Source organism: Lagenorhynchus albirostris, chromosome 5 (assembly GCF_949774975.1).
Source record: "Lagenorhynchus albirostris chromosome 5, mLagAlb1.1, whole genome shotgun sequence".
Lineage (NCBI taxonomy): Eukaryota > Metazoa > Chordata > Mammalia > Artiodactyla > Delphinidae > Lagenorhynchus > Lagenorhynchus albirostris.
The window spans coordinates 47,171,760-47,199,076 of NC_083099.1; the positions used below are offsets into that span (position 1 = coordinate 47,171,760).

The 27,317-nt window shown below is 36.6% G+C and overlaps 1 protein-coding gene across 2 annotated transcripts in view; it reads right to left on the reverse strand.

Annotated features, from left to right (window-relative positions):
- ZBBX (zinc finger B-box domain containing) overlaps nt 1-27,317 on the reverse strand; it is a 105,428-nt gene that overhangs the window by 59,340 nt on the left and 18,771 nt on the right. For both annotated transcript variants that reach the window (XM_060149219.1, XM_060149218.1), the window contains exon 6: nt 25,452-25,547. In XM_060149219.1, coding sequence (XP_060005202.1) covers nt 25,452-25,547 — 96 coding nt within the window. The remainder of the gene's footprint in view (nt 1-25,451; nt 25,548-27,317) is intronic.

Consider the following 27,317-nt stretch of genomic DNA (forward strand, 5'->3'; position numbering starts at 1 on the left):
TTAAGGTTGCTGTTTCCTTGTTGACTTTCTGACTGGGATGATCTATTCACTGGTGTAAGCAGGGTGTTAAAGTTCCCTACTATTAACTATTTTTGTGTTGCTGTCAATTCCTCCCTTTAGGTCTGTTAATAATTGCTTTATATATTTTGGTGCTCCTATGTTAGGTGCAAATATATTAATAAATGTTATATATTCTTGATAAATTGTTCCCTTTATCATTATATAATGTCCATATTTGTCTCTTGTTACTTTTTTAGCTTGAGGTTTATTTTAACTGATATGAGTATGTTTACAATTACTTTCCTGTGGCTACCATTTTCTTAGACTATCATCTCCCATCCCTTTACTTTAAGCTTATGTCTGCTTTTAGAGCTGAGATGAGTCTCCTGAGGCAACATGGAGTTGGTTCTTGTTTTTTAATCCATCCAGCCATTCTGTGTCTTTTGACTGGTGAGTTCAATCTATTCACATTTAGGATGATTATTGACAGATGAGGACTTAGTACTGCCATTTTATCTTGTTTTCTGGTTTCTCTATATTTCCATTGTTTCTTTTTCCTTGTGTTTCTGTCTGCCACTTTACTTTGGTAGTTTCCTACAATGTTTTTCAGCTTCCTCTTGTTTTATATTTTATGCCTCTGCTCTAGATTTATGTTTTGTGGTTACCGTGAGGTTTATATAAAAGTCTCATAGATAAAATAGTCCTTTTTCTGCTGATGGCATATTATCTTCATTTGCTTGTCCTCTTCCCCTTTATATGTTTTTGTTGTCTCAAATTATCCATTTTTATGTTGTGAGTTTGTAACCAAATTGAAGTGTCTATATTTATTTTTACTGCTTTTTCCTCTTTAACCTCTATGCTATAATTGTTTAACAACCTAATTAATTTATCATTTTTGGTAAGGCAGGTCTAATGGTGATGAACTTCCTCAGCTTTTGTTTGTCTGGTAAATGCTTTATTTCTCCTTCATATCTGAAAAATAACTTTGCTGGGTAGAGTATTCTTGGCTGACAGATTTTATCTTTCAATATTTTGAGAATGTCATTCCACTCTCTTCTGGCATGTAGAGTTTCTGCTGATAGCCTGATGGGGTTCCTTTGTAAGTTACTATCTTTTTTCTCCTGGTTGCCTTCGAAATTCTTTATCATTGCCTTTTGACAGTTCTAATATAATGTGTCTTAGAGAAGGTCTTTTTGCACTGAGATAATAATAATGTGTTCTCTTAATTTCCTGGACTGGTATCTCCAGATCCTTCAGATTTGGGAAGTTCTCAGCTATTATTTCTTTAAATAAACTCTGCTCCCTTCTCCCTTTCTTCTCCTTCTAGGATACCCATTATCCTTATGCTGCCTTTCCTAATGGAGCTGGATAGTTCTCATAGAATTTCTTCATTTTCAAAAGATCTTAGTTCTCTCTTCTCTTCTACCTGAATCACTTCTATATTTATATCTTTGAGTTCACTAATTCTTTTTTCCATATGGTCTCTATTTCCAGTGCTTTCTAATGCCTTCTTCATCTCATTTATTGAGTTCTTCAGCTCTAGATTTTGTTTGTTCTGTTTTTCAGAGTTTCGGTTTTGCTAAAGTATTCCCTCTGTTCATTAATTTTATTCCTGAGCTCACTTGAATGGTCTTTCTGAGTTTCCTTGTAACTCACTGACTTTCATCATGACAGCTATTTTGAATTCTCTATCAGTTAGATTGTATTATTCTATGACTTTAAGTTCGATTTCTAGAGAATTGTCACTTTCTTTTTGTGATACTGTGTTATCATGGTTTTTCATGGTGCTTGAGGAGTTGTTCCTCTGCCAGCGCATCTGAAGTAGCAAACACCTGTCTTATTTAGATAAAGCTTTATAGCTTTGATTCTAACAGTTAAACAAGTTGGTATATATTAAAAGCCTTTCTTTTGTTTTTCAGTAGGTGGCACTACAGCACAAGTTTTTGGTTTCTCTTACCTGAGCTGCCTCTGGCTATATTTGAGAATGGGCATTTCCCACCCTCCACTGCCTCTGTCAGAGGTGTCCTCAGTATCCAAGTTGTCACTGTTTGGGTCTCCGGGGTTGCTGGTGCCTTGCTGTGCCAGTGTCACTGCTGTTGCTAGCATTGCCACTGGGGACAACAGGGTAGTGGACACCCCACCACATCCAAGGTCACCCGGATTGTGGGGAGAGTAGCATGGGTCAAGAGTACCCCTGCTGCATCTGGGGTTGTCAGGTTCAAGGATGCCACTGCCAAAGGTAGGGGGAGGCCAGAATCACAGGCACCCACCAAAGATGGAGGGACCACGGTTGTGGGCCCTTGCCTCCAGCACTGCTGCCTGGTCCCCTGTGACCATGGGTGCCACTGCAGTTGGGATTCTGGAGTTATGTGCTCTGCTACTGGGTTCTCTGGGGCTGTGGGATCACCTGCCATGGTCAGCAGGCTGGGATCATGGGTACCACCTCCAATGCTCCAACAGTTCTGCCTCTTCTTTGTGTTCCAGTCCACTCACTTCCAGATGTACAGATGTGTGGAACTCTCTGGCATCCTAGTGTGTTGGACAGAGGAAGCTTTGCTGAGTTATGGATGTTTTACTAGTTGTAGACTGAAGGAGAGAGACAGAGCATCTCATGTTACCATGATGTTGACATCACTCCAAGAGCAAACTGTTTATCCTTTTGAGATGATGTTTTCTTCCTTAACTAACCACAGCAAAAAAACCTCATGTCTTCTGGGTGCTCTTAGAACTCCCAGCTTACATCTATGCTGGAGCTTTGCTTTTCAGTGTGATCCATATATCAACAGTATCATCGTCACCCGAAAGCTTGCTAAAAATATGAAATCTATGTCCCACTCAGACTCACTGAATCAGAATCTGCAGTTTAATATGTAATTTAACATACATTAAGGTTTGAGAATCACTATGTCAGAACACTTAGTCAGCTGTGTTACAGTTGTTTGAAAATATCTATCTTCTCTTTTGTGATGATGAATTCCTTGATTCCTTGAGAGGGGGGACCATGTCATATATATAAATGTGTACACACACACATATATATATGAAATTCTCCTCCCTGCAGCCCTGTCCTTCATGCTTTGCAACTAGAACATTGTTTGATGCTGGTAAGTACTTGAGAAATATTGGTTGAATCTAATTTAACTGACTTACTGAGATAAAAATGACTAAAAATTCCATTTGAACATTCATTCCTTATACCCAAGCTGAGTCAATGTCAACACAGGCAAAATAAGTGGCACTATTAATAACAGCACAAAAGGGCAAATAATTTACCTCTCTAAGCCTAAGTGTTTACACCTGTAAAATGAAGACAATCTCTACCTTGCAGGGCTGTTGTGAATACATATCTTTTAAGAAAAACACCTAGCAGAGTGATGACATAAAGAAATGCATTCCAATGACTGCTATCATTTTATCTAGATCACGATAGCATACCATTTCTCTGTAAATAAGGTAAATAGTTTAAATATCCAGAAAATAGAATTCCTGCCAAATTCAATAGACCTCTGACGACGGTATAATGAAGAGGTCAGTAAATAATTCTATCACCATAAAACAAATGCTAAACTGGATAAATTTGTTAAAAACCATTTCAGAACTCTGGAAACCAACCAAAAGCAAACAAATTAAGAAATATTTATTCAAGAAAAACTACGCTGAAATTAATGAAGAACAGTAAAAGTGTAAGGCTTCCCTGCATGGGGCTACTCCTATATTAAATGTCCCTTCCCAAGTCTGCCAATTACTAAGGCAAGACTGGCCTTGCTGAACAGGGAGTGTGCCTGATTGCCAGGGGAGGACAGAGTCTTGAAGTTACTTTGGCATTATCAGTGAACTAGAAAATTTGGTTATAAATGAACAGGGAAAACCTTCGGTTCTGACAGCCTGAGGTTTTGGTCCCAGTTGGGAAGAGCAGTGGACCAGACAAACACTTAATGGGATGATCCTGAAAATGAGATCTATATAAGCGCTGATTAAAAAATGGAAATCACAGAAAAAACCCAAGTGAAAATTCTTGAGTATGACTTATATAAACTAACAATAGATTTGAAATGAAAGGAAGAAGATTCAATCAACTTGAAGACAGACCAAGATAAATCATCTGAATTGAAAAGAAAAATGTAAAAGATTAAAGAAAAAGAACACAGCTTTAAAGACTTATGGGACAGCATCAAGCATCCAACATACATTTAGTGGGAATATCAGAGGGGGAGAAATAAGCATAAAAATTATAAGAAATGAGGGCCCCAAATATTCATATTTGATGAAAAATTATCACTTCAAAAATCCACAAAGCTCAACAGGTCCCAAGAAAGATAAACATAGAGAGATCCACACCAAAACATATCATAATCAAACTACTGAAAGCCAAAGACAAATAGAAAAATTTGAAAGGAAAAAGGGAAAAATGACTCACTACATATAAGGCTACATCAGTATGAATAACAAGCTGATTTCACATCTGAAAAAAATAGAGACCCAGAAGGTAATGGAATGATACAAAGTGCTGAAAGGAAAAACTGCCAAAGATAATTTTATATTCAGAAAGAGGATCATTCATTTCTAGCATATCAGCCTTACAAGAAATACTAAAGAAAGGTTTTAAGGCTGAAAGGTATTAAATCTACCAGAAGAAAGATAGAGGCCTGGAAGCATAAATACATGAGTAAACAGAAAAGATGCTTAAGTATTTATTTTCTCTTTTATTTTCTTAATTTCTTTTAGAAGCATAAAATCATATATAGCAACATCATTAGCATTATCATTAACACTATGGCCTTACTGATTTTCTGCCTCGCTGTTCCATTAGAAATTTCAATACCTCCTTCTCAGAAATTAATGAAACAGCTAGGCAGAAAATCAGTAAGGCCATGGAAAACTTTAACGACATCAAGTAACTCGACCTAAATAACATTTAAAGAACCCTCAACCTCACAACATCAGATTACGAATTCTTTTCAAGATCACATGGAACATTCTCCAAGACAGACATATGCTCCACATAAAATAAGTATTAATAAATTCATAAGAATTGAAATCATAGAAAGTATGCTCTCTGATCTCAACAAAAATATATAAATCAGGAACAAATAGTTTTGGGAAATAATAAAATATTTAGAAGTTGAACAACCCATTTCTAAATCACCTTTGGATGAAAAATAAGTCACAAAGAAAATTAGAAAATTGACTGGAAATGAAAACACAACATATAGAAATGTATGGTATACAGTAAAAGCAGTGGTTAAAGTGACAGTTATAGCTTTCAGTGCTATTTTGGAAAGGAAGAAAAATCTAAAATCATAATCTAAGCTTCACTTCAAGAAGGTAGAAAAAGAAAAGAAAAAAGTTCAAAAGGAGGTAGAATTCACAAAATAAGGATCAGAGTAGAATCAATGAAATAAAAACAACTGCAAAAAAATCAAGGCAACTAGGGCTTCCCTGGTGGCGCAGTGGTTGAGAGTCCGCCTGCCAATGCAGGGGACGTGGGTTCGTGCCCCGGTCCGGGAGGATCCCGCGTGCCGCGGAGCGGCTGGACCCGTGAGCCATGGACGCTGAGCCTGCGTGTCCGGAGCCTGTGCTCCGCAACGGGAGAGGCCACAACAGTGAGAGGCCCGCATACTGCAAAAAAAAAAAAAAAAATCAAGGCAACTAAAATTGGAAAGACTTAAAAATTTATAAACTTTTAGCTAAACTGACCAAGAAAAAAAACAGAGTAAAATACAAATTAACAAATCAATAATGAAATAAGAAACATCGCTATAGACCTACAGTAATTTCTGGATTATAGTGGAATTTGAAACATTTACGCCAACAAATGGACAACTTATATTGAATGGACAAATTCAATGAAAGACATAAATTACCAAAATTGACGCAAGAAAAAGAAGAAAAGTAGAATAATAAGGTAAAGAAATTGAATTAGTAATTGAACATTTTCCCACGAAAAAAGTCCCAGACTCAGATTGCTTCACTGGCAAATTATATCCAACATTTAAGGAAGAAATTAAACCAATCCAATACAAACACTTACAGAAAATAGACAAGGAAATACCTCTAAATGAATTTTATAAGGCTAATACAACCCTGATACCAAAGAAGATAACCATATTTCAGGAAAACAAATCTACAGCTTAATATGCCACATGAATGTAGATACAAAGTTCCTTCCCAAAATATTAACAAATTCAATCCACCAACATGTAAATTATGCATCATGACCAAGTGAAATTACATCCCAGTAATGCAATCATAACATCTGAAGATCACGTACTGTAATAGGCCATGTTAATAAAGGACAAACAGCATGATTATTTCAGTAAGAGCAGGAAACACACACAACAAACAGGAAATACAAAGGAACTTCGTCAAACTGATAAAAGCGTCTACAATAAAACCTATAACTAACATCAGAATTAATGGTGAAAGAATATATGCTCTGCCCTTAATCAGAAAAAAAGCCAGGAAGTAAACACTCACTACTTCTTTTTAACATTTACTGGCAGCTCTAGGTAACACATTAAGACAAGCAAAAGAAATAAAAGGCATCTAGGTTGGAAAGGAAAAAGTAAAACTACTTTTATTTGTAGAGGATACAATTCTTTATGTAGAAAATCCCAAGGTACCTAAAAAAACAACTATTATAATAAGTGAGTTCATCAAGGTCACAGAACTCAGGATCAACATTCAAAAATCTATTTTATTTCTATATACTAGCAATGAACAACCTGAAAATAAAATTAAGAAAAGAATTACATACACAGTAACTTCAAAATGAATAAAATACTTGGGAAAACATTTAACAGAAAAGCACAAGAACTTAAGACTAAAAACCACAAAACATTGACAAAGGAAATTAAATGAGATCTAAATAAATGAAACAAAATCATGTTCATAGAATGAAAGACAATATTGTTAAGTGGCAATTTTCCCCAAATTGATTTGTGGACTCCATAAAATCCTTAGCAAAATCCCATGAAGGGGCTTCCCTGGTGGCACAGTGGTTGAGAGTCTGCCTGCCGATGCAGGGGACACGGGTTCGTGCCCTGGTCCGGGAAAATCCCACATGCTGCAGAGCGGCTGGGCCCGTGAGCCATGGCCGCTGAGCCTGCACGTCCGGAGCCTGTGCTCCACAACGGGAGAGGCCACAACAGTGAGAGGCCCGCGTACCACCAAAAAAAAAAAAATCCCATCAAGATTTTTCTTTGTAGCAATTGACAAACTTATCCTATTATGTATATGGACACAGTGAGATATCATCCAATACCCATTAGGATAGCAGTAGCCAAGAGGTAGAAATAATGCAAATGTCTATCAGTGCATGAATGGATAAAATGGATAAATAAAATGTGGTATATAGATACAGTGAAATATTATTCAACCTTAGAAAAGAAGGAAAACTGATATGCCACAACATGGATGAACTTGAGAAAATTACGCTAAATGAAATAAGTCAGTCACCAAAAGGCAAATATTGTATGATTCCACTTATATTAGGTATCTAGAATAGTCAAAGTCATAGAAACAAAGTACAATGTTGTTTTATGGGGATGAAGTTTTAGTTTTGCAAGATAAAGTTCTGGAGATTGATTGCACAATAATGTGAACATACTGAGTTATACACTTAAAAATGAGTAAGATGGTAGAATTTATGTTATGTACGATTTACCACAATTTAAAAATTTTAAATGTATATGGAATGTAGAAGATCTGGAATAGCCAAAATAATTTTAAACAGAAGAAAAAAATTGGAGAACTTATATCACCTGATCTCAAAACTTCTTATAAAGCTACAGTAATCAAGACAGTGTAGTATTGGCATCAGGCTAGGTAAATAGATCAAAAGAACAGAATACAGAGTCCAGGAATAAGACCTTATGTTCAAATGACTTTTAACAAAGATGCCAAGGAAATTCAATGGGAAATGATAGCCTTTGTAACAAATAGTACTGGGCCAATTAGAGTGCAATATGCATAAATATGAACTTACAAACACTTACCTCACACCGTATACAAAATAAAATGCATTGTAGCTCTAAATCCAAGGGCTAAAATTATAAATCTTATCAAATAAAATATAGGGGGAAAGTTTAAGGACCTTGGATCAGGCAAAATTTTTAAAGATGACACTTAAAACATGACCCATGGGGCTTCCCTGGTGGCGCAGTGGTTGAGAGTCCGCCTGCCGATGCAGGGGACATGGGTTCGTGCCCCGGTCCGGGAGGATCCCACGTGCCGCGGAGCAGCTGGGCCCGTGAGCCGTGGCCGCTGGGCCTGCGCATCCGGAGCCTGTGCTCCGCAACGGGAGGGGCCACAACAGTGAGAGGCCCGCGTACCGCAAAAAAAAAAAAACAAAAAAAAACCAAAAAAACATGACCCATGAAAGAAAGATAAATAGAGGCTTTGTTATGAAATTTGATCAATGAAACTTGATCTGAGAATGTCATATATTCTATACCAAAATTCCATCAAGTTTTGTGTTTGTTTGTTTTTGTAGTAATTGACAACCTTATCCTAAAATTGACAATCTTATTCTAAAATGTATATGGAAATGTAAAAGACCTAGAATTTGAATTTTTCAATTTGTATTAAAAAATAAAGTTGAGCCATAGACTAGGAGAATATATTTGAAAATCATATATCTGATAAAGACATATATCTAGAATACATAAAGAACTCAAACCTCAATAAACAAAGACAAATAACCCAATTTTAAAATGGTCAAAAGATATGAATAAACATTTCACCAAAGATATATAAATGGCTAATAAGAAAATAAAAAGATGTTCAACTTCATTAGTCATTAGAGAAATGCAAATTAAAACCACAATAAGATATCATTACACACATAGTAGAACAGCTATAATGCAAAATACTGACAGTACCAAGCTTTGGCAAAAATGTGGAGAAAATAAAACCCTCATATGTTACTGGTGAGAAATGTAAAATGGCAGACTTCCCCTGTTGTGCAGTGATTAAGAATCCACCTGCCAATGCAGGGGACACTGTTTGAGCCCTGGTCCGGGAAGATCCCACATGCCATGGAGCAACTAAGCCCATACACCACAACTACTAAGCCTGTGCTATAAAGCCCGCAAGCCATAATTACTGAGCCCACGTCCCACAACTACTGAAGCCTGCGTGCCCTAGAGCCCGTGCTCCATAACAAGAAAAGCCACTGCAATGAGAAGCCCGCACACCGCAATGAAGAGTAGCCCCCTCTCGCCGCAACTAGAGAAAGCCCGCATGCAGCGATGAAAACCCAACACAGCACCCCCCAAAAAAACAAAAAAGAAATGTTAAATGGCACGACACTTTGGAAAATAGTTTGATAGTTTCTTGAAAAGTTAACAAGTACTAACCTTGGGACTCAACAATTCCACCCCTAGGTACCTACACAAGAGCAGTAAAAATATGTCTTCACAAGCACCTGTACACAAAGAAATACCCCTAGCATCATTATCCTAACAGCCAAAAGTCTAAAAAAAAAATCTATATGTCCATCAATTGATGATTGAATAAACAAAATATGATATATCCATACAATGGAATATTATTCATCATTGGAAAGCAATGAACCACTACAATGAACATGCAACACTGTGGAAGAACCTCAGGAATCTTATGCTAAGTGAAATAAGTCAGACACAAAAGATTGCATAGGAATGATTCCATTTAAATGAAATTTCTAGAAAAGACAAATCTATAGCAACAGATAACGGACCAGTGGTTGCCCGGGGCTGGAAGTGGTAGCAAGGATTGAATGCAAAAAAGTACCAGGAAATTTTTGGTGTGATAGAAATGTTCTAAAACTCAACTGTAGTGACTATTGCACAGGTTTGTAAATTTACTTTAAAAATCATTGAATTGGTATTTCCCTGGTGGCGCAGCGGTTAAGAATCAGCCTGCCAATGCAGGGGACACGGGTTCGAGCCCTGGTGCAGAAAGATCCCACATGCCGCGGAGCAACTAAACCCATGCACCACAACTACTGAGCCTGCGGTCTAGAGCCCACTAGCCACAACTACTGAACCTGAATGCCACAACTACTGAAGCCCGTGCGCCTAGAGCCTGTGCTCCACAGCAAGAGAAGCCACCGCAATGAGAAGCCTGCGCACTGCAATGAAGAGTAGCCCTCGCTAACGGCAACTAGAGAAAGCCCGTGTGCAGCAATGAAAAATAAACCCAGCGCAGCCAAAAAAATAAATAAATCTATTTTTTTTAAATCATCAAATTGTACAGTTATAATGTGAATTTCAGAGTATGTAAATTAAACCTCAATAAAAGGAATTTAGACTAAACAATAAAACAAGACAAGACTAGGCTGACTGCAGCAGAGACTTGTATTAGGGTGAATGTTCAGTCTCTTGTCATGTCCCCTTCTATCATAATTTCTTCCTGACCCACAGCAGTGCTCATCCTCACCAGCCCCACCATGGAAAATACAACTGCTCAACATATTTCTGCCCTCTGGGCCACGGTTCACTGGACAATAAGTGGACACCAGGTTGAGCTCATGAAGATTTAGATTTGAAATCAAGAAAGCAACATTGGTCTCTCTGTCATTGATCCTCTATTATGTATCTTCATAATTTGTTAATTACAAGAAAAAAAAAGTAGATATACAGGAAAAAATAATAAAAGTGGAAGAAGGAGTCTGCCTAGTCTTTCAACAATTTCCAAAATCCAGTCCTGGTTCCTACCATGATTCAGCTACATGACCCCTACTCTCATACAATGAGACATCTGTGAGGTCTTTAATAACAAGAAAAAACTCTTTTTGACCAAGTTAGTGTAAAAAGTCCTAACTAATACAAGGATCAGTGCTTCCCAATTGAGACAAGGAAACCTGAAGAGTGGGGAGGTGTTTTCAGTTTTCACAAGCATTGGAGAGCATTACTAACATTTAATGGATGATAACCAGGTTTAATACATATTCTGAAATGTGAGAAATGGTCCACCTCAAGAAAAGTTCCTGCCCCAAACACTCAAGAGATTCCCATTGAGGAATAGTAACACAGACCTAGACTTACACTATCAACATTTAAAAAAAAATTACAGAAACCCAGTGAAAATAAATCATCATGCCATCATACTAAAAAGTAAGAAATAGAGGTTCCTTCCAATTCATGAATACTACTTCTCAGGGGTAACCACTATTAACAGTTTGGTGTATATCCCTGCAGCCTTTTGTCTTTCCTTAGAAGAACACATCTAGATTTTCAACACAAAACACATTATCTTTCACTTAAAAATATATCAACTATCACTTTAAGTAATAAGTAACCAATGAACAAGAATGTAAAGGTTATTGTTATAAAATATTTAAAATAGATAACTATAAATGTTGTGTCATAACACTGTCTGATATGTATTATAAGATATTTTCAAATTTTAAAACTTAAATATTTATGTCAAATACTGTTCTGCCTATGTTTTCCTCTAAGAGTTTTATATTGTCCAGGCTTACATTTAGGTCTTTAATCCATTTTGAGCTTATTTTTGTTTACGGTGCTAGGGAGTGTCCTAATTTCATTCTTTCACATGTAGCTGTCCAGTTTTCCCAGCACCACTTACTGAAGAGACTGTCTTTTCTCCTTGTTTATTCTTGCTTCCTTTGTCATAGATTGGGTGACAGTAGGTGCACGGGTTTATCTCTGGGCTTTCTATCCTGTTCCATTGATCTATATTTCTGTTTTTGTGCCAGTACCATACTGTCTTGATTACTGTAGCTTTGTAGTATAGTCTGAAGTCAGGGAGCCTTATTCCTCCAGCTCCATTTTTCTTTCTCCAGATTGCTTTGGCCATTTGGGGTCTTTTGTGTTTCCAAACAAATTGTAAAACTTTTTGTTCTAGTTCTGTAAAGAATGCCATTGGTAATTAGATAGGGATTGCACTGAATCTGTAGAGTGCTTTGGGTAGTATACTCATTTTCACAATGCTGATTCTTCCAATCCAAGAACATAGTATATCTCTCCATCTATTTGTGTCATATTTGATTTCTTTCATCAGTGTCTTGTAGTTTTCTGCATATAGGTCTTTTGCCTCCTTAGGTAGCTTTATTCCTAGGTATTTTATTCTTTGGTTGCAATGGTAAATGTGTATAGCACAGGAAAAAAAAAAAAAGAAGGTACAATCTGTTTGCAGGACATTTATTAAGTTAACCTTAGAAATACATTTCAATATACATTAGGTGCAGACAAATACTGTTGATTCCACTTATACGAGGTACCTAGAATAGTCAGATTCATAGAGTCAGAAAGTACACTGGTCGATGCCAGGGGCCGAGGGGTAGGGGTGGGGAGGAGTTGGGGAGGAAGAATGGGAAGTTAGTGTTTAAAGGGGACAGAGTTTCACTTTCAGGAAGGTTAAAAATTCGGGAGATGGATGATGGTGAGAGTTGCACAACAATGTGAATGTACTTAGTGCCACTGAACTGCACAGTTAAATATGGTTAAAATAGTATGTTTTATATTATGTGACTTTTACCACAATAAAAAAAAATTTTAAAAACTCAAAGATAATTTCATTTCCATCTTCATAAAAATTGACATATAGCAGTACTCATAGGTAGCAACTAAGAGGAGGCAGAGGGGACTAAAATTGAATAAAATGACCTGTGCAACTTCTCTACATGCCAAAAATGTTTAAAAATCAAGACAAAACAGCCTTCAGGGCACATAGTAAATCATATATCTCACTGTAAGAGAGAGGCTTAAACTAAAGCCAAAGAATGTGATTTACTACCAGCATTTCCAGAGTTCCCCACAGCCTTCACTACACTGCATGATGCTAGGATTTCATCGGGTAACTGTTCTAACTTCTCGCCTGAACTTTTTTTTTCTCCCTAGAATGATATTATCTTTCAAATTACACTCTAGAAGAATTCATCACTCTGACAATGTATCATTAATCAAAGTAAAGAGGGTTGATATTTTATAGCATTTTGGAATGGATGGCACCTTACAGAAGTTAAGGTCCAACAGTAGAAGTTCTAGTTTAGTTAGAAAAATGATACACTTTATGGTAGTGTCAGTGTTTCAAAACTCTAGCACCATCATCCCAAACCCTGGCTATCCAGCAACATTAATAATCATGTTGACATAACCATGCATCCTTATATGATCCAGAAGTTCCAGCTCAAAGAAGTTCACATGTGATTTAGACCGACGTTACTTCCTACGTTTGAAACAAAATGTTGAAATGTCTCTTTTCATGGTCCTAACTTTCACTGATTTTCTAGTTGCAAAATTTTAGAAGAGATTTACTGCAACCACAGCCTTGTATTAAAAATGGAAAACTCTACTGATGTGTATAAAATGGATGACTAATAAAAAAATAAATAAATAAATAGATAAATAAACATTTAAAAAAATGGAAAACTCTAATTCCTGTAGAAGAGTTTTGTTATTTTATTGGTACTTGCTAGGCAAATAGATAATAGAGGTAGAGACAGAGGTGTACACATATACACATACACAGAAAAAATTGTGTTACATATACACAGAACCCAAGAAACATTATGAATTCACTGGTTACAATGACTGTTGAACACAGTTGGAATTTGGATAGCTTTTAACTATAAAAATCATTTCAGGAAGATGAAATTATGCACTAATGGAATTTTTAAAAAAGGAATATATATATATATGTGTAGGTATATAGGGTTTTTTGGCCTTACTTTTGAGAAAACACTTCCCTCCCATATAGAGAATATTTTCCCAAGTACAGTTTTTTCTGGTTTCTTTGATGTGAATTAACTCATATGCAATTGGTAAATAAGGGAATGATGTCAGCATAAAACTATGGAGTTTTATTGATTCTTAAGTTTTTCTTTTCCAGCACATTACTGTTTTGAGGCAATCAGGGGCAAGCTGTCTCACAATTAAAGCCAAAATCTTAGCAATTTATAAAGATCTTAGGGGGAAAAAAAAGCTGAAAATCTATAAAAATGCCTCCCCACAGTGCAAGTACAGACTACTCTAATGACTTTAATGACCATGCATTCCACTAAGTTAAGCTATCTGGAAAAAATGTGAGTGCAGATAAAGAAGAAATAAAGATACTCTCTGATTTAAAACAATGGATTAAGAAAGGAGGCAACAGTTTGATTCAGAGTTTTCATTTTGACAAAAATGATGTCATTAGAAGTGAATTACTACCAGGACCTATATCACAGAGAAGGAAACACAAGTCCTCAAGGAACATGTGCCAGTGGTTTTATAAGGATGGTTAACTGTTTTTCTTAGGGCTCTGATTACAAAGTGCCATGGGATTTGAGTGGCCTTCCCCTAACCCTAATTTTTCCTGGAGCCCTATTAGATAGGTAGGGGATTATCCAGAATGGGAAGTTTTTCAGAAATTGTATATTGCTACGGCAGTAATACATGTACACTAAAGAACTGTGCTTTAATTTATAGTAAAATATACTTTTTTATTAAAACTCATCAAAACATTTGCTCAAGGTATATTTATCCAAAGAAACCTCCACAGATTATTTTGCTAGCATATTTCTATTTATATATTTATATATATATATATATATTAAATACAATGCATGATGATAATGTAAGGATCCCGTTAACTAAAATCAACAATAACAAACCAGACTAAATCTCTCGGAGTTGGAAGCTACATAGAAAAGAAGGAATACTAAACATACCAAGCAGATAAATTTTCTCAAATTATCATGTATCTATGATAAGATGCAATAAGCCCATGAAATTTCCACCTAGTAAAACTATCTTTGCAGAGTAAAAATTATTTATAAAAATACAAAACTATGAACATCCTAACCCAATAAACAAGAATGAAAAAGACTGAGGTAAGAGGTGGATGGGCCCCTGGGCTGGACAGATGGTATTTGTCAAGCGGAGTAAAATTGGAGATTTGTTTTCCCTAGACACTTCAAGGACCAAGTTAATGACAGGAGCTGAGCTCTGCTGGAGTAAAGAGATAAGATGACCACTCTTGAGGTCAAGGAGACCTCCCCGACTGCACATGTGCAGAAAGGCTCCTTGGGGGTCAAAAGGGAGGGGCGCCACCCCATAATAGGTGCTGTCAAACCTCCCACTAGCCTCTGTGCTGGAATCCATCTTGGTAAAACTCAACATTCGCAGGCATGTTGAGGAGTGTCCTAGAACAGGTCAGATGTGGGAAGAGAAGTGAGATAATTGGTCAAAGGTAAACAAAGACCAGACTAACTGCCCTGTACAAATGATTTAACCATCTCTTTACTACACTATTCCTCATTAGGGAGGACGCCCACACCCTTTCTCTCCAGGTGTGTATTTCTGCCTTGCTTCTGTCTTAAATAAAAAAACAGTTTCTCTGTGTTCTCCCCTACATGTTGCACTGTGTCTCTAATAATAAACTTTGTACCTGTTTTTACAGTTTTTGCCTCCTTAAAAAAATGATTTTTCAAATGGGGCAAGAGCCGGGGGAACTTTGCTTCTAGCCTCTAGCCCCTGGTAGCTAGGATTCTGCTCAGGTAGCTGAGCCCTGGTTTTCATTGAGGTTACCCAGGTTCGATTCCTGGGCAGGGAACTAAGACCCTGCTGCTATCTCTCTCAGATCAAGATGGAGCCTCATCTCTCAATTTTTTCACATTATTAAAATACATACTCTATTCTTAGAGCAAATTGTTAGTTTGCTTTTCTGATGAACCCACCTTTACAGATAGTCTTAGTACAAATTTATTCCCTAAAAATAGGCTTTACCATAGGGTCAACTCTGAATTTTCCATGAAAGTTGAAGTAAAAGGTATCCATAAATAAAGGACTTGACCAAAGTTTTCGTCTACTGTTAGGATCAAAAGAAAGAAAGAAAAAAGTCAACTTCAGGCCAGCTGAAAGGTAAAGAAACAAAGGACAGGAATTTCCATATAGCAGACACCAGAAAGAAAAACAGAGTTTGACTAAAAGTCCCCATATAAATACATGAAGAAACAGGAGAAAACTAAATATTTATAGGATGAAAGAAAATTGCAACAGAGAAACTCACAACAGAATCATGTTTCAAATCCAGTTCTGCTCATCATATTTCTAAAAACAGATACGAAATTTGCATGAGTAGTACAAAAATGTCAATGGTATAAAGAACTACTTATTGCAAGCTAGTTAGGAATCAAATCCTGGAAGTGTGAAATTCATTTGACTGAAGTTTATTGCTTATTCCAGCATCATTTCAATATAACTTTAAGTAGAACTTAAAGGACCCTTAGATTTACCTTTCCTCCAAAGATCTAATGGAAACCACAGGTTTTATTAATCAAAGATTTATGTGTTATTATTCCTTCTTGACACATAAGGGATAATAAAAAAAAAGCAAGTACCTGGACACAGGCCTCAGATAATAAATGCAATTTACTATTCAATAGACAGTAAATGTCAAATAAAAGTAATCTGGACTCAATATTTAGTACTATCATAAAGTAACGTGAGAGTAACAAAATAAAACACACTTAATGCCATTAAACTATTTAAAAATAAGACAATATGGCATATAAATGTAATAGCTAAAAAATAATATATTGTCAAAATTTTTAAATCACTTGCTATTAAGAAAAATAAAATGTGATCTCAGCCTTTCAAATTTTATTGCAACATTAAAAATTCTATTTAGAGAGCATTCTTAAAAGTGAGCCAGAATAGCAACAAGAAAACAACCTAGGAAATTCACACCTGCAATCTGCTTTCTATTTGCAGTTTTGATGCCATATAATTATACACTATATTAATTATCTTAGCAAGTACTTACTACTGTTTTCAACTAATATTACGTGTATAATGTATCCAGATGAGTTAGCTGCTTTTAGCAATTACACATATTTGAGATACATGAAGAACAAATGATTTACTATGCAATGATTTGAATTACAGATTTTTAGGCATAGCAGAATAAACTCACTAATAAATAACAATCAGTAGTTTTTCATTCGTTTTCTTATACATAGTAATGCTACTACTATGTATAAGTAGTACATCACAATTGACAATTTTTATCCCATAAATACCAATGAACATAAAATATAGTAAAAAAAAAAGAAAAAACTACTGTAAAATTTGTCAGACTCCATGAAAAACCTGTAAGATAATATGGGTAGCACCTGTAAATTATAAAGACTCCTCAAATAATCAGCATCAATGTGATTGATTAAAGGGTCAGACATGTGGTTAGACTAATGATTTTTTTTTAAACAACACACATTTATTATCTCATGAGTTCCATGAGTCAGAGTCTAGTTCCAGCTTAACTGGATGCTCTGCTCAAGATCTTAGAAGGCTGCAGGCAAGGTGTGGGCCAGGCTGCATTCCTTCCTGAGTTTGGGGTTCTCTTCCAAGCTCACAAGGTTGTTGACGGAATTCAGTTCCTGAGGCTACAGGACTGAAGTTCCGGTTTTCTTGCTTGCTGCCAGCCTGAGGCTACTCTCAGTTCCTAGAGGCTGCCCACGTTTTCTTGCTATGTGGCCCTCTCCCTCTCCCAGGCCCTCTCACTACAGGGCAGGTTACTTCTTTAAAGCCAACTAGAGGATCTCTCTGACCTCAGGGAGGGCCTCGGTCTCCCTTTTAAGAGCTTTCATGTGATTAAGCCAGGTCCACCCAGAATCAACTCCTTTTTGATAACTCAAAATCAACTTATTTGGAACCATAATTACATCTGCAAACCCCCTTGACCTTTGTCACATTTTATTGGCAAGTCACAGGTTCTCAGACTAATGATCTTTATGGTCCCCTCTAATATTGAGCTTCTATTATTTTCTACTTGGATAAGGAAGAGGTCTGTATTTTTCTAAAATTTTACCTCACTGTATTTTCACAAAAGTCTTCCAAAATATGTATTACTATAACACTTTTTAAAACTCCCTAAAACCAAAAGTAACCATTTCATTAATTCTTTAGAGTCATTATCATTAAAATACTTTGTTTTCTAGATTCTAAATTTAGATGGTCTAAGAACTGCATTGAATTTTTACAAATACTATATCCTGACTAATAAAACCTAATGCATGGAGCACCTGCTATAAGCAGAATACTTTTATATTTGTTGTCATTTAATCAGATCCTCACAACATCTCTGCAAGCTTCTGAGCTTGCATATATGAGTTTTATCTTAAAGATTCTTTTAGCATAAATATTACAGAAACACCCTCTTTTCCCTTTGAGATGAATTCAGGCCACCTCTGCATTAAACCCTAGCACTGCAAAATGGCCACAAGCACATGAAAAGATGTTCAACATAATTAGTAATCGGGAAAATGCAAATGAAAACCGTAATGAGATACTACTTCACGCCCACTAGGTCAAAAAGTGAGATTAATAACTGTTGGCTAGGGCACAGAGAAATCAGAACTTTCATATTGTGTTGATAGGTATGAAATGGAGCAGCCACTTTGGAAAACACTCTGGCAGTTCCTCAAACAATTAAATACTAGAGTTACCATACAACCCAGCAAGTCCACTACTAGAGATATAGCAACGAAAAATTAAAACATATGCCCACAAAAACCTGTCCATAAATATTCACAGCAGCATTATTCATAATGGCCGAAAGGTGGAAACAGCCAAATGTCCATCAGACAATGAATGGATAAATAAAATGTGATATATCCGTACAATGGAATGTTATTTGGCCATAAATAAATGAAGCACAGATACATGCCACAACATGGATGAAACTTGAAAACATTATACTAAGTAAAGGCAGCTAGTCAAAAAGACCACATATTGTATGATTCAATTTATATTAAACATCTAGAATGGGCTAATCCATAGAGACAGAAAGTAGATAAATCGTTGCCAGGGGATTACAGGGAGGATGGTAGGGGGGTTGGGAATAGTAGCAAAATGGTACAGGATTTCTTTTTGAAGTGATAAAAATGTTCTACAATTAACTGTGGTGATAGTTGCACATACCCGTGAATGTACAAAAATCTATTGAATTATAAACTTTAAATGGATAAGTTATATAATATGTGAGTTATATCTTAATAAAACTGTTTTTAAAAAATTCTTGTCTATGATGCCTCTATAAGTGCTCTTGATCTATCTTTTGGGTAAGCCATCATTCTGTCTTTAGAAATTTTGGTTAATCAAAGACTTAATTGCAATGCCCTCCAAGGAGTCTACCTGGGTAAACTAAACTTTCAGACTCACCAGGCTGTCAGTAAACCACTCTTAGCAACAGTCTGCTCACAAGGATAAGAACAGGAACAACAGTTTACCAATGAGACGGCATCAGTTGTTATTCTTGGGAGTCTTGCAATAGTTCACGCAGAAGTACAGCTCAGATAGATGAGGGACAGACCTGTTTTAGAAGCTTTATTTCCCACCAGAGTCAATCCCCATCTGCAGGTTTCCAGAGCCCCACAGCCCACGTGTCAGCTACAAAGCTCGCCATGTTCAGGGAGCTGTGGCTTACCCCAAGTATTTATAGTCCTCCCATTAGACGCAATTTGCCAATGAGGAGTCACGTTTACCATGAATATGTTGTCTAGGAACATAGGTGACATTACGCCCTTTATCTGTTTCCCAGGAAAAGAGCTAGAAAGTTAAGTTAACTAAAGGTCAAATTCTCAGACACAAGAGGAAAAGCTTTTCTTAACCCTTCACCAACATAACATATTAACATACCATACATTCTTTTAATTGTCCAATCTTTGGTTTTGAAAATTTAAAGAGAAATAAACTTTGCCATTTAAAATGTAATTTTAAATTATTTCACGAGCTTGATCATATCATTCAGGATTTATTCATGCTTTCACTCATTCAAAAATGAGATTTTTACATGCCAGGTACAATGTTAAGCACTAAGAATACAGTGATGAACATGACAGAAATAGTTCCTCTCCTTACAAGATATGAAATTTATCAGAAGAGATAAAAGAGTAAAAACTCAATAACAATATAGTTTCAAAAATCCTTTGACAGAAGTTCTAAGTTATAATCATATTGAATCATACAGAATTATTTATATTTAAGAAAGAAAAGCATGCCAATACTCAGTTGTTTATATATATTTTAAATATTTATTTTTTCTTATGTGTAACACTAATATTTATAAATTTTTTAGGATATTGACATTACCTGGACTCTAAAATCATGTGAATTTACGATAATTCCTTTTTGAGGGAACATTTACTCCCCATCCTTACGTTTCTATCTTATTTGTGAGACTTTGGGAGAAGAAAGTGAGTGTGCTGACCTCTGCCCTTTCTGGGTTCTCCAAGGGCTACCTGTCCAGAGAGGGATGTATTCTAGTCTAGATCTCCATTAAGGAGTTTTTCTGGGTAGGTCCTGCCCTGTCTATAACATTGGGGCAGGGGGGAGGGCAAAAAGTTCAGTTCCAGGAAATATCAGGAAGCTGATCTGTCTGAACACCCATGCTACAACCACCAATTCTGATTGTATCGATAATAAAACTGATATTTTGATTTCTACCCTCTGACTCTAATACCTGTTTCTCAATTGGTTTAGAACATGGAAAGTGAAGAAAGAGATGTTATATATTGCCCTTCAAAAATTGCAGTACACTCTGAAACTGGCCAACAATTATCTATACTGTAATCTCATTCTGAATTACATATTGTCACAAGTCAGGTTGGCCAAGAAACCAATTCTGAGATTTGCCTGCCTGACTTTTACTGGGGAGTTCTCTGAGAAGAACACCTGTGGGCGAGTGAAGGAAGCAGAACTGGGCAAAGAAGAGAGTTGAATTTGATGCAACTGCCAATCCCAAGGGAGGAGCTGTGATGGCCCATCGGAGTTGTCCCCAATTGAGAAGAGGTAGCTGGGAATTTGTACCCTAACATAGACCAGATATTGGCCCAGAGGATTGGCTGCCTCCAGGGATGGAGTGTGGGCTTGGAGGTGGCAGTTCTCTTTGGGCAAAGGCAATTCCAGGGGAGAGGCTCAACTATGATACAAATGCAGGCAACATTCCAGGCAGCTAGGGTAGTGAGTGTCTCATTTCTAAAGAGGAAGATCTGGGTGGCACACATAGCATCTACATTATGTGTGTACACAGCATTTAAAACGGGTACATTAGGATCATCCAAGTAAGCAACCACGATATTATCCAAAGGACCAGCTATGGCCTAAAATTACTGTATTATCCTGAACATTAACAGAATAACGGTAGTGTGAACCTAAAAGCTGATACTGGTCATTGTCAAATGAAAGAAAAAAAATCGACCATTTTTCTACCAAAGTCGGAAAGCATAAATAGTATTATGATAACTGAGGTTCTGCCTGGTAATTATTTTCCTGTAGGTATGTTCAAGCAAACAAATACTCCCACTTATAATCCATATTTATGTAGGTATACCTTACTTCGTAGTTAAAAAAGTGAAGAGGCTGCATATAGATGCCTCATATTAGAAAACATAGAAAGTCTACCTCAGTTATCTCTTCTCTCATTACTAACCACCCCTCTTCCCAAGGTCTCTCCTTTCCAGTTAAGAAAATCTCCATTCTAATTAAGAAAATATATATACCAGAATCTATTAATGATTTTCTTAATCCAGCCTCCCCTTGCGCATGTCGCACTTCACAATGAAATGCCTTTTGTTTGTTTTTCCCCGTTTTCCCTTATCTCTGATTAACCTTGTCTCTTCTTTGATCTTTTGTTGTTAAAAGGAAATAGGAATTCCTGATATATTGAGGCCTTATTTTTCACCAATGTGAGGCTTACCAAGTGAAAAAACTTTTTGTTTTAACCCTTAGTGTTGAAAATCATTCTAAATACAGAAGTAGAATTTTCATCCTTGGTAATTCCCCTCATGAATTTACCCATCATTTCGCAGATAATTAACTATTTCACAGAGGTTAGAGAAGGTTAAAAAAAAAAACAAAACTTGTGCTGAAATCACTTCCAAGTATTAATCAATCGTAAATCAAACAAAAGACCCTTTGAAATTATGTTAGTCAACATGGAAATGGTAATAGTTTGTCTTCAATTTTTCAGGGATTTATCTCTTATGTGAAACAAAATATGCCAGGACAAAATGGTCCCTACTGACTGTGAACTTTGTAAAGACTCACTGGTATGTAGGCTGGGGGCTGAAATGATTAACAACACTCAAAATAAGCTATTCTTCATAATAACCAGAAATGCCAACATAGGTTAAATAATATAAAGTATAGCAGTCATTAGCCTAGAATGCTTGCTTTTTATATAGTAATGCTTAATATTCAGATATAAGATGTCTGCTCTAACTTCTCAGATTAGGTATGAATTCAACAGTCAACAAAAAAAAATCTCATGACTTCTTTTTCTTTGTCTTCACAGTTTGCATATTTTTAAAATTGAGATACAGTTGCTGTACAATATTATATAAGTTACAGGTGTACAAAAAAAATCTCATGACTTTGACAGTTACCAAAGTGGTGGAAAACTAAAAATGCTATGGCTGGTTAATGAGGGCTAAACAGAAAGAGGTATCCACTCGCTGCTGAACAATGGCCATCAGGCCAAGACACAAAAGCATCAAGAACCTTACCTTAATGCACAGGGAACAATGATGGAAACAAGAAGAAAAAAAGCAAGATGACTGAAAAAAAAAAAGGGCTAAATAGTGCACAGAAATAATAAGAAAATGGCAGCTGGCTAACGGGACAATGGATTAAATTCAAGATGGGATGGCAGAGAATGGGTAAGGCCATGATAGAGGAGCAAAAATAAAGTACTAACCGGAAAAGCAAATCTCTGAGGATGAATGTGTAGTGACACATATTACATCAGCTAGTTGAGACCTCCTATTAACTGTTATAACAGCTACTGGTCAACATAATGGGCAGGAGTCACCAATATATAGTGAGACTCTGTCCACTGTACACTTTACTAAGATCGGAGGGAGTAGGTTATATATTCTGAAATAGCTTCCTTTAAAAACAACTTTTTTTAATTTTAAAATTTTAGTTGAATAAAATAAAGGCTCAAATTTACTTGAATTACCTAAAAAAATATAGCTCCTTCAAAGTATTTCATTACTTAGCAATCTGGGTACATAAAATGATGTTATATACAAAGAGAGTAGTAACCATGTATGTTTAGCTCCCAATACAGGTGGTCTCTGTTTGCTCTTTTCTAAGGGTCAGCCTCACAATCTGATTTCCCCAGCAGACAATGAACTTCCCAGGAAAATCGTCAAGATAGCACCAAGTAGCAACTTTGGTCTCCACAGACTAGAGGGCAATCCAGAAGAGTAACATAAATATAGAAGATATACAGCTATTTATCATTATTTAACTTTAAAATATATACATAAGAGAATCCCTGTGTTTGAAAAAAACTCTCAAGGATTCATTATTACTTGCTATGTTCTTTGATTTGTATACATATTATGAAATCCATTTATGTTAATTTCTAGAGATGAATGCATCTTCTACAATTAGAAATTCACTAGAACTTAAATACCATTCTGCTATTTCTGGCTTACCAACCTTTCCTCCCCTGCAACCAAAACTAGAAAATGTGATGCTGGGATGAGATGAAGCTTACACTCAGTTAGTATTAATTCTCTCACTTCAGCATCAATTCCACATTTAGAATTTTATAAGAATATAATTTACAAAAATCATCTTCTATGTTAAGATATCTAATATATCCATTTTAATGACATTAACATGGAATAGAAAAATACTCAATGTTTACTATACATATGCTATGTCACATAACTTTTAGTAAGCATGATTTGACCCATGTCATATCTGCCTCTGGATTACAATAAACCATATCATGGCAAAGTCTGACTGTGTTTTGAATTTGAATGTGGGGGGTGGGGGAGGACTGAGAGAGAGAAGCAGAAAGGGACAGAGGTCTGGAAGAGAAAGGGGAAGGAAGGGAGAGAGAAAAGAGAATCAGACTTAGATAAATCTTGAAGGTCAAATACTGAAGTTGAGGGAAGGAGCCATGTCTGATTCTTCTTTGTATCCTCCACACCAGCTAGCACAGTGCCTAAACTCACTGAGCGGTAATTCAGAAAATGTGCTGAATAAATCATTGAATGGAAAATTCTAACAAGAATTCACAGTGGGAAATTACACTCCTTACCCCTACAGTGGAGTACCTTTAGTTAAATTCTATACTATTTGCATATTAACAATTACACTCACTTTTGTATACATTAATTTTCATTTCCTGTGACTGTCCAGTCTTAGGATACTTCCTGAGGCAGGGGAGTAGTTGGTGGATTTCCTTTTGTTTTCCCTCCATCACTTCTGCCAGAAGGCTCTCAACACTGACTAGCCACTCAAAAGTTAACAGACTTCGGTAAATACTGATAAAAAAGTAAGGTCAGTTTTATGCTTTGTGGTTATCATGACGTGGGTCATCAGCATCTGTGAGAGCTACCAATATTTATATATGTTGAAGCAACATGTAAAGATTGAAGTCTACCAGTGACCTTTCTAAATACAGGTATCAATATTAAAACTTACAAGATAATATTTAACCCTTCAATCCATTATACAAGGTACTCGACTCTCACTTTTACTTCCAGGTCCTTAAGAGGAGGATCCTAGTGTTATTCATCTGTGTAGGGTCACTGCCTAGCACTGACCCTGCACAATGAATGAAATCTATGACAAAACAATGCATCATCAAACGTAACTGGTATAATGTTATATCAATATTTAACCATAATTATTGTTTAAGTATTAGAATCTTAAAGTCATCTGACAGGGTTTGAGTTTAGGCATTTCAAAAAACAACTATATGAGGATAAATAAAAGTTTGTGATATGTAGGAGGAAAAGTAGAAACCTGAGAGATAAGCGTATTTAAAAAATAGTGGGGGGCTTCCCTAGTGGCACAGCGGTTGAGAGTCCGCCTGCCAATGCAGGGGATGCGGGTTCATGCCCCGGTCCGGGAGGATCCCACATGCCGCAGAGCGGCTGGGCCCGTAAGCCATGGCCGCTGAGCCTGCGCGTCTGGAGCCTGCGCTCCGCAGCGGGAGAGGCCACAGCAGTGAGAGGCCTGCGTACCACAAAATAAATAAATAAATAAATAAATAAAATCAATAAAAAAATAAAAAATAGTGGGGGAGGACAAATAAAAGACAAATTAAAAAAAATAAACATGAGAAGAAAACAAGAGATTTCTATTTATAAACTAGATAGAAGTAATACTTAAATCGTGTTCATTTGAAACCACAATAGATAAAAATATTGTCTAATTTTCAGATGTCAAGTTCACAGATAGAATGTGTAATGTAAAAACTCTAATCAAGCTAAGTGTTCCAGGAGCTATATTAAAGCACAGTTTAAACAGCAAAATAAAATCCAGATTAGCATTCAGTAAAATAATTTTAAGTTATATGTAAAGACTGTAGATAATAGAATTTTACAAATTAATGCAAAGCATCCTAAATTCTAGATAATTAAACATGTTTTATATGTCTTTGTGTGGAAACATTTTATAAATACACTACAAGTAAAGAGTTTTAAACAGTCATACCTGCAAAAGAGTTGTTCTATGGAGTTTCAGTGCCCCCTTTTGATGAATTTTAGCAAAGCATCCTGAACAATAATCTTCTCCACATTCAAGGCATACCTTAAAAGATATGGAAAAATCATACAATCTTATAAAATATGACTTTGAGAAAATACTTGCATAAAAGATTCATTGCTCTCATCTTTACTTCTCCAATTACACACCTAGATGTCAGCCGAACTGAGAAGCCCAAGGAAACGGGAAAACATTTGTCTCAGTTAAGATGTAACTTTGAGAAAAATTAACTTATAAACTTTAACTATTCTCATAGCAAAATAAATATAATAGCTGTAAGTAGGTTTTATATATATGTGTTAGGTGCATGTACGTATGTACAATTTCTGAATAAATCACTAAAAAAACGGCAACCTCAGATCAAACTTCTTAACCTGGTAAAAATTAACAGCAATATCTCTGGGTCAAAACTATTTCATTATGAGTTCTTTTATCTTTCTGTATTGATTTACATGACACAATTAGTTGCAAAGGATGTGTATACTATTTGTCTCCAAAATTCCCCACAGTCTTCTTTGAACGGCACTACTTCACTGGTGATTCTCAAAATGTTGTTTTAAAAGCATTCTTAGGAGATTCCTCAAAGGAAAAAAAGTGTAAGAAAAAAAACTGGATGGATCTTCATCAACATGTCAGCAATGTTTATGACTGGTGAAATGATTACAGACAAGTGTATATTTGTCTTGCAAGTTCTCTATGGTGCTAAAATGTCATTCTTTAAATTTGCGCATAAGTTGGAAAATGTGATATATCTCTACCTATGATGGTGCCAAGCAAGGGTGAAAGTGAGAAAAGGAAATGGAATTTTTACTGCAAGAGTAATTACTACTGTGCAGACGTACAGCCACTCTAACACCCTTTACAGTATGATAAAAAAAAATAGTGCAAATGGCTAGTAGCCCCCCTTTTCTTGAGTTTGGCCTAGGTTGAGAACATCCAGTAGTACAAATAAGAAAGCATGAGGCCTGGAGAGACAGTGTCAGAAAGTCTGTGCCAAGGAGCTCACACTCCCTTTAGCTCTCTTTCATTTCCTCTCCCTTTAGGGTGCCCACCACCCTTCTCCCCCTCCTTCCTCTCCCCTCTCTCAGGGTATAATAAGCATAAAGCAGCTGGGGCAGACTGGGGAGAGACAGACCAGGTTCTTCTGCCTTGTACGGGTCACTGGTGACCTGATGCGCAATTCAGCGACACTTCTCAAACTGTACCATGCATACAAATCTCCTGGGATTTCCTTACAGTGCACACCGTGGTTTGGGAAGTCTGGAATGGGACCCAAGATCCTGCATTCTAATAAGATCCCAGGTGATGCCCATGCAGCTGCTGGGTGCAGACCACACAGGGAGTAAGAAGGCACTAGAGTGTACTGGATGAAGAAAAGGAGACTAAATTTAGGGGGGTATAAATTAGGAGTTTGGGATTAACAGATACACACTACTATATATAAAACAGATAACCAACAAGGACCTACTGTATAGCACAGAGAACTATTCTCAATATTTTTTTTATAACCTATAAGGGAAAAGAATCTGAAAAAGAATATATATACAGGGCTTCCCTGGTGGCGCAGTGGTTGAGAATCTGCCTGCCAATGCAGGGGACACGGGTTCGAGCCCTGGTCTGGGAAGATCCCACATGCCGCGGAGCAACTGGGCCCGTGAGCCACAACTACTGAGCCTGCGCGTCTGGAGCCTGTGCTCCGCAACGGTAGAGGCCGCGATAGTGAGAGGCCCGCGCACCGCGATGAAGAGTGGTCCCCACTTGCCGCAACTAGAGAAAGCCCTCGCACAGAAACGAAGACCCAACACAGCCAAAAAT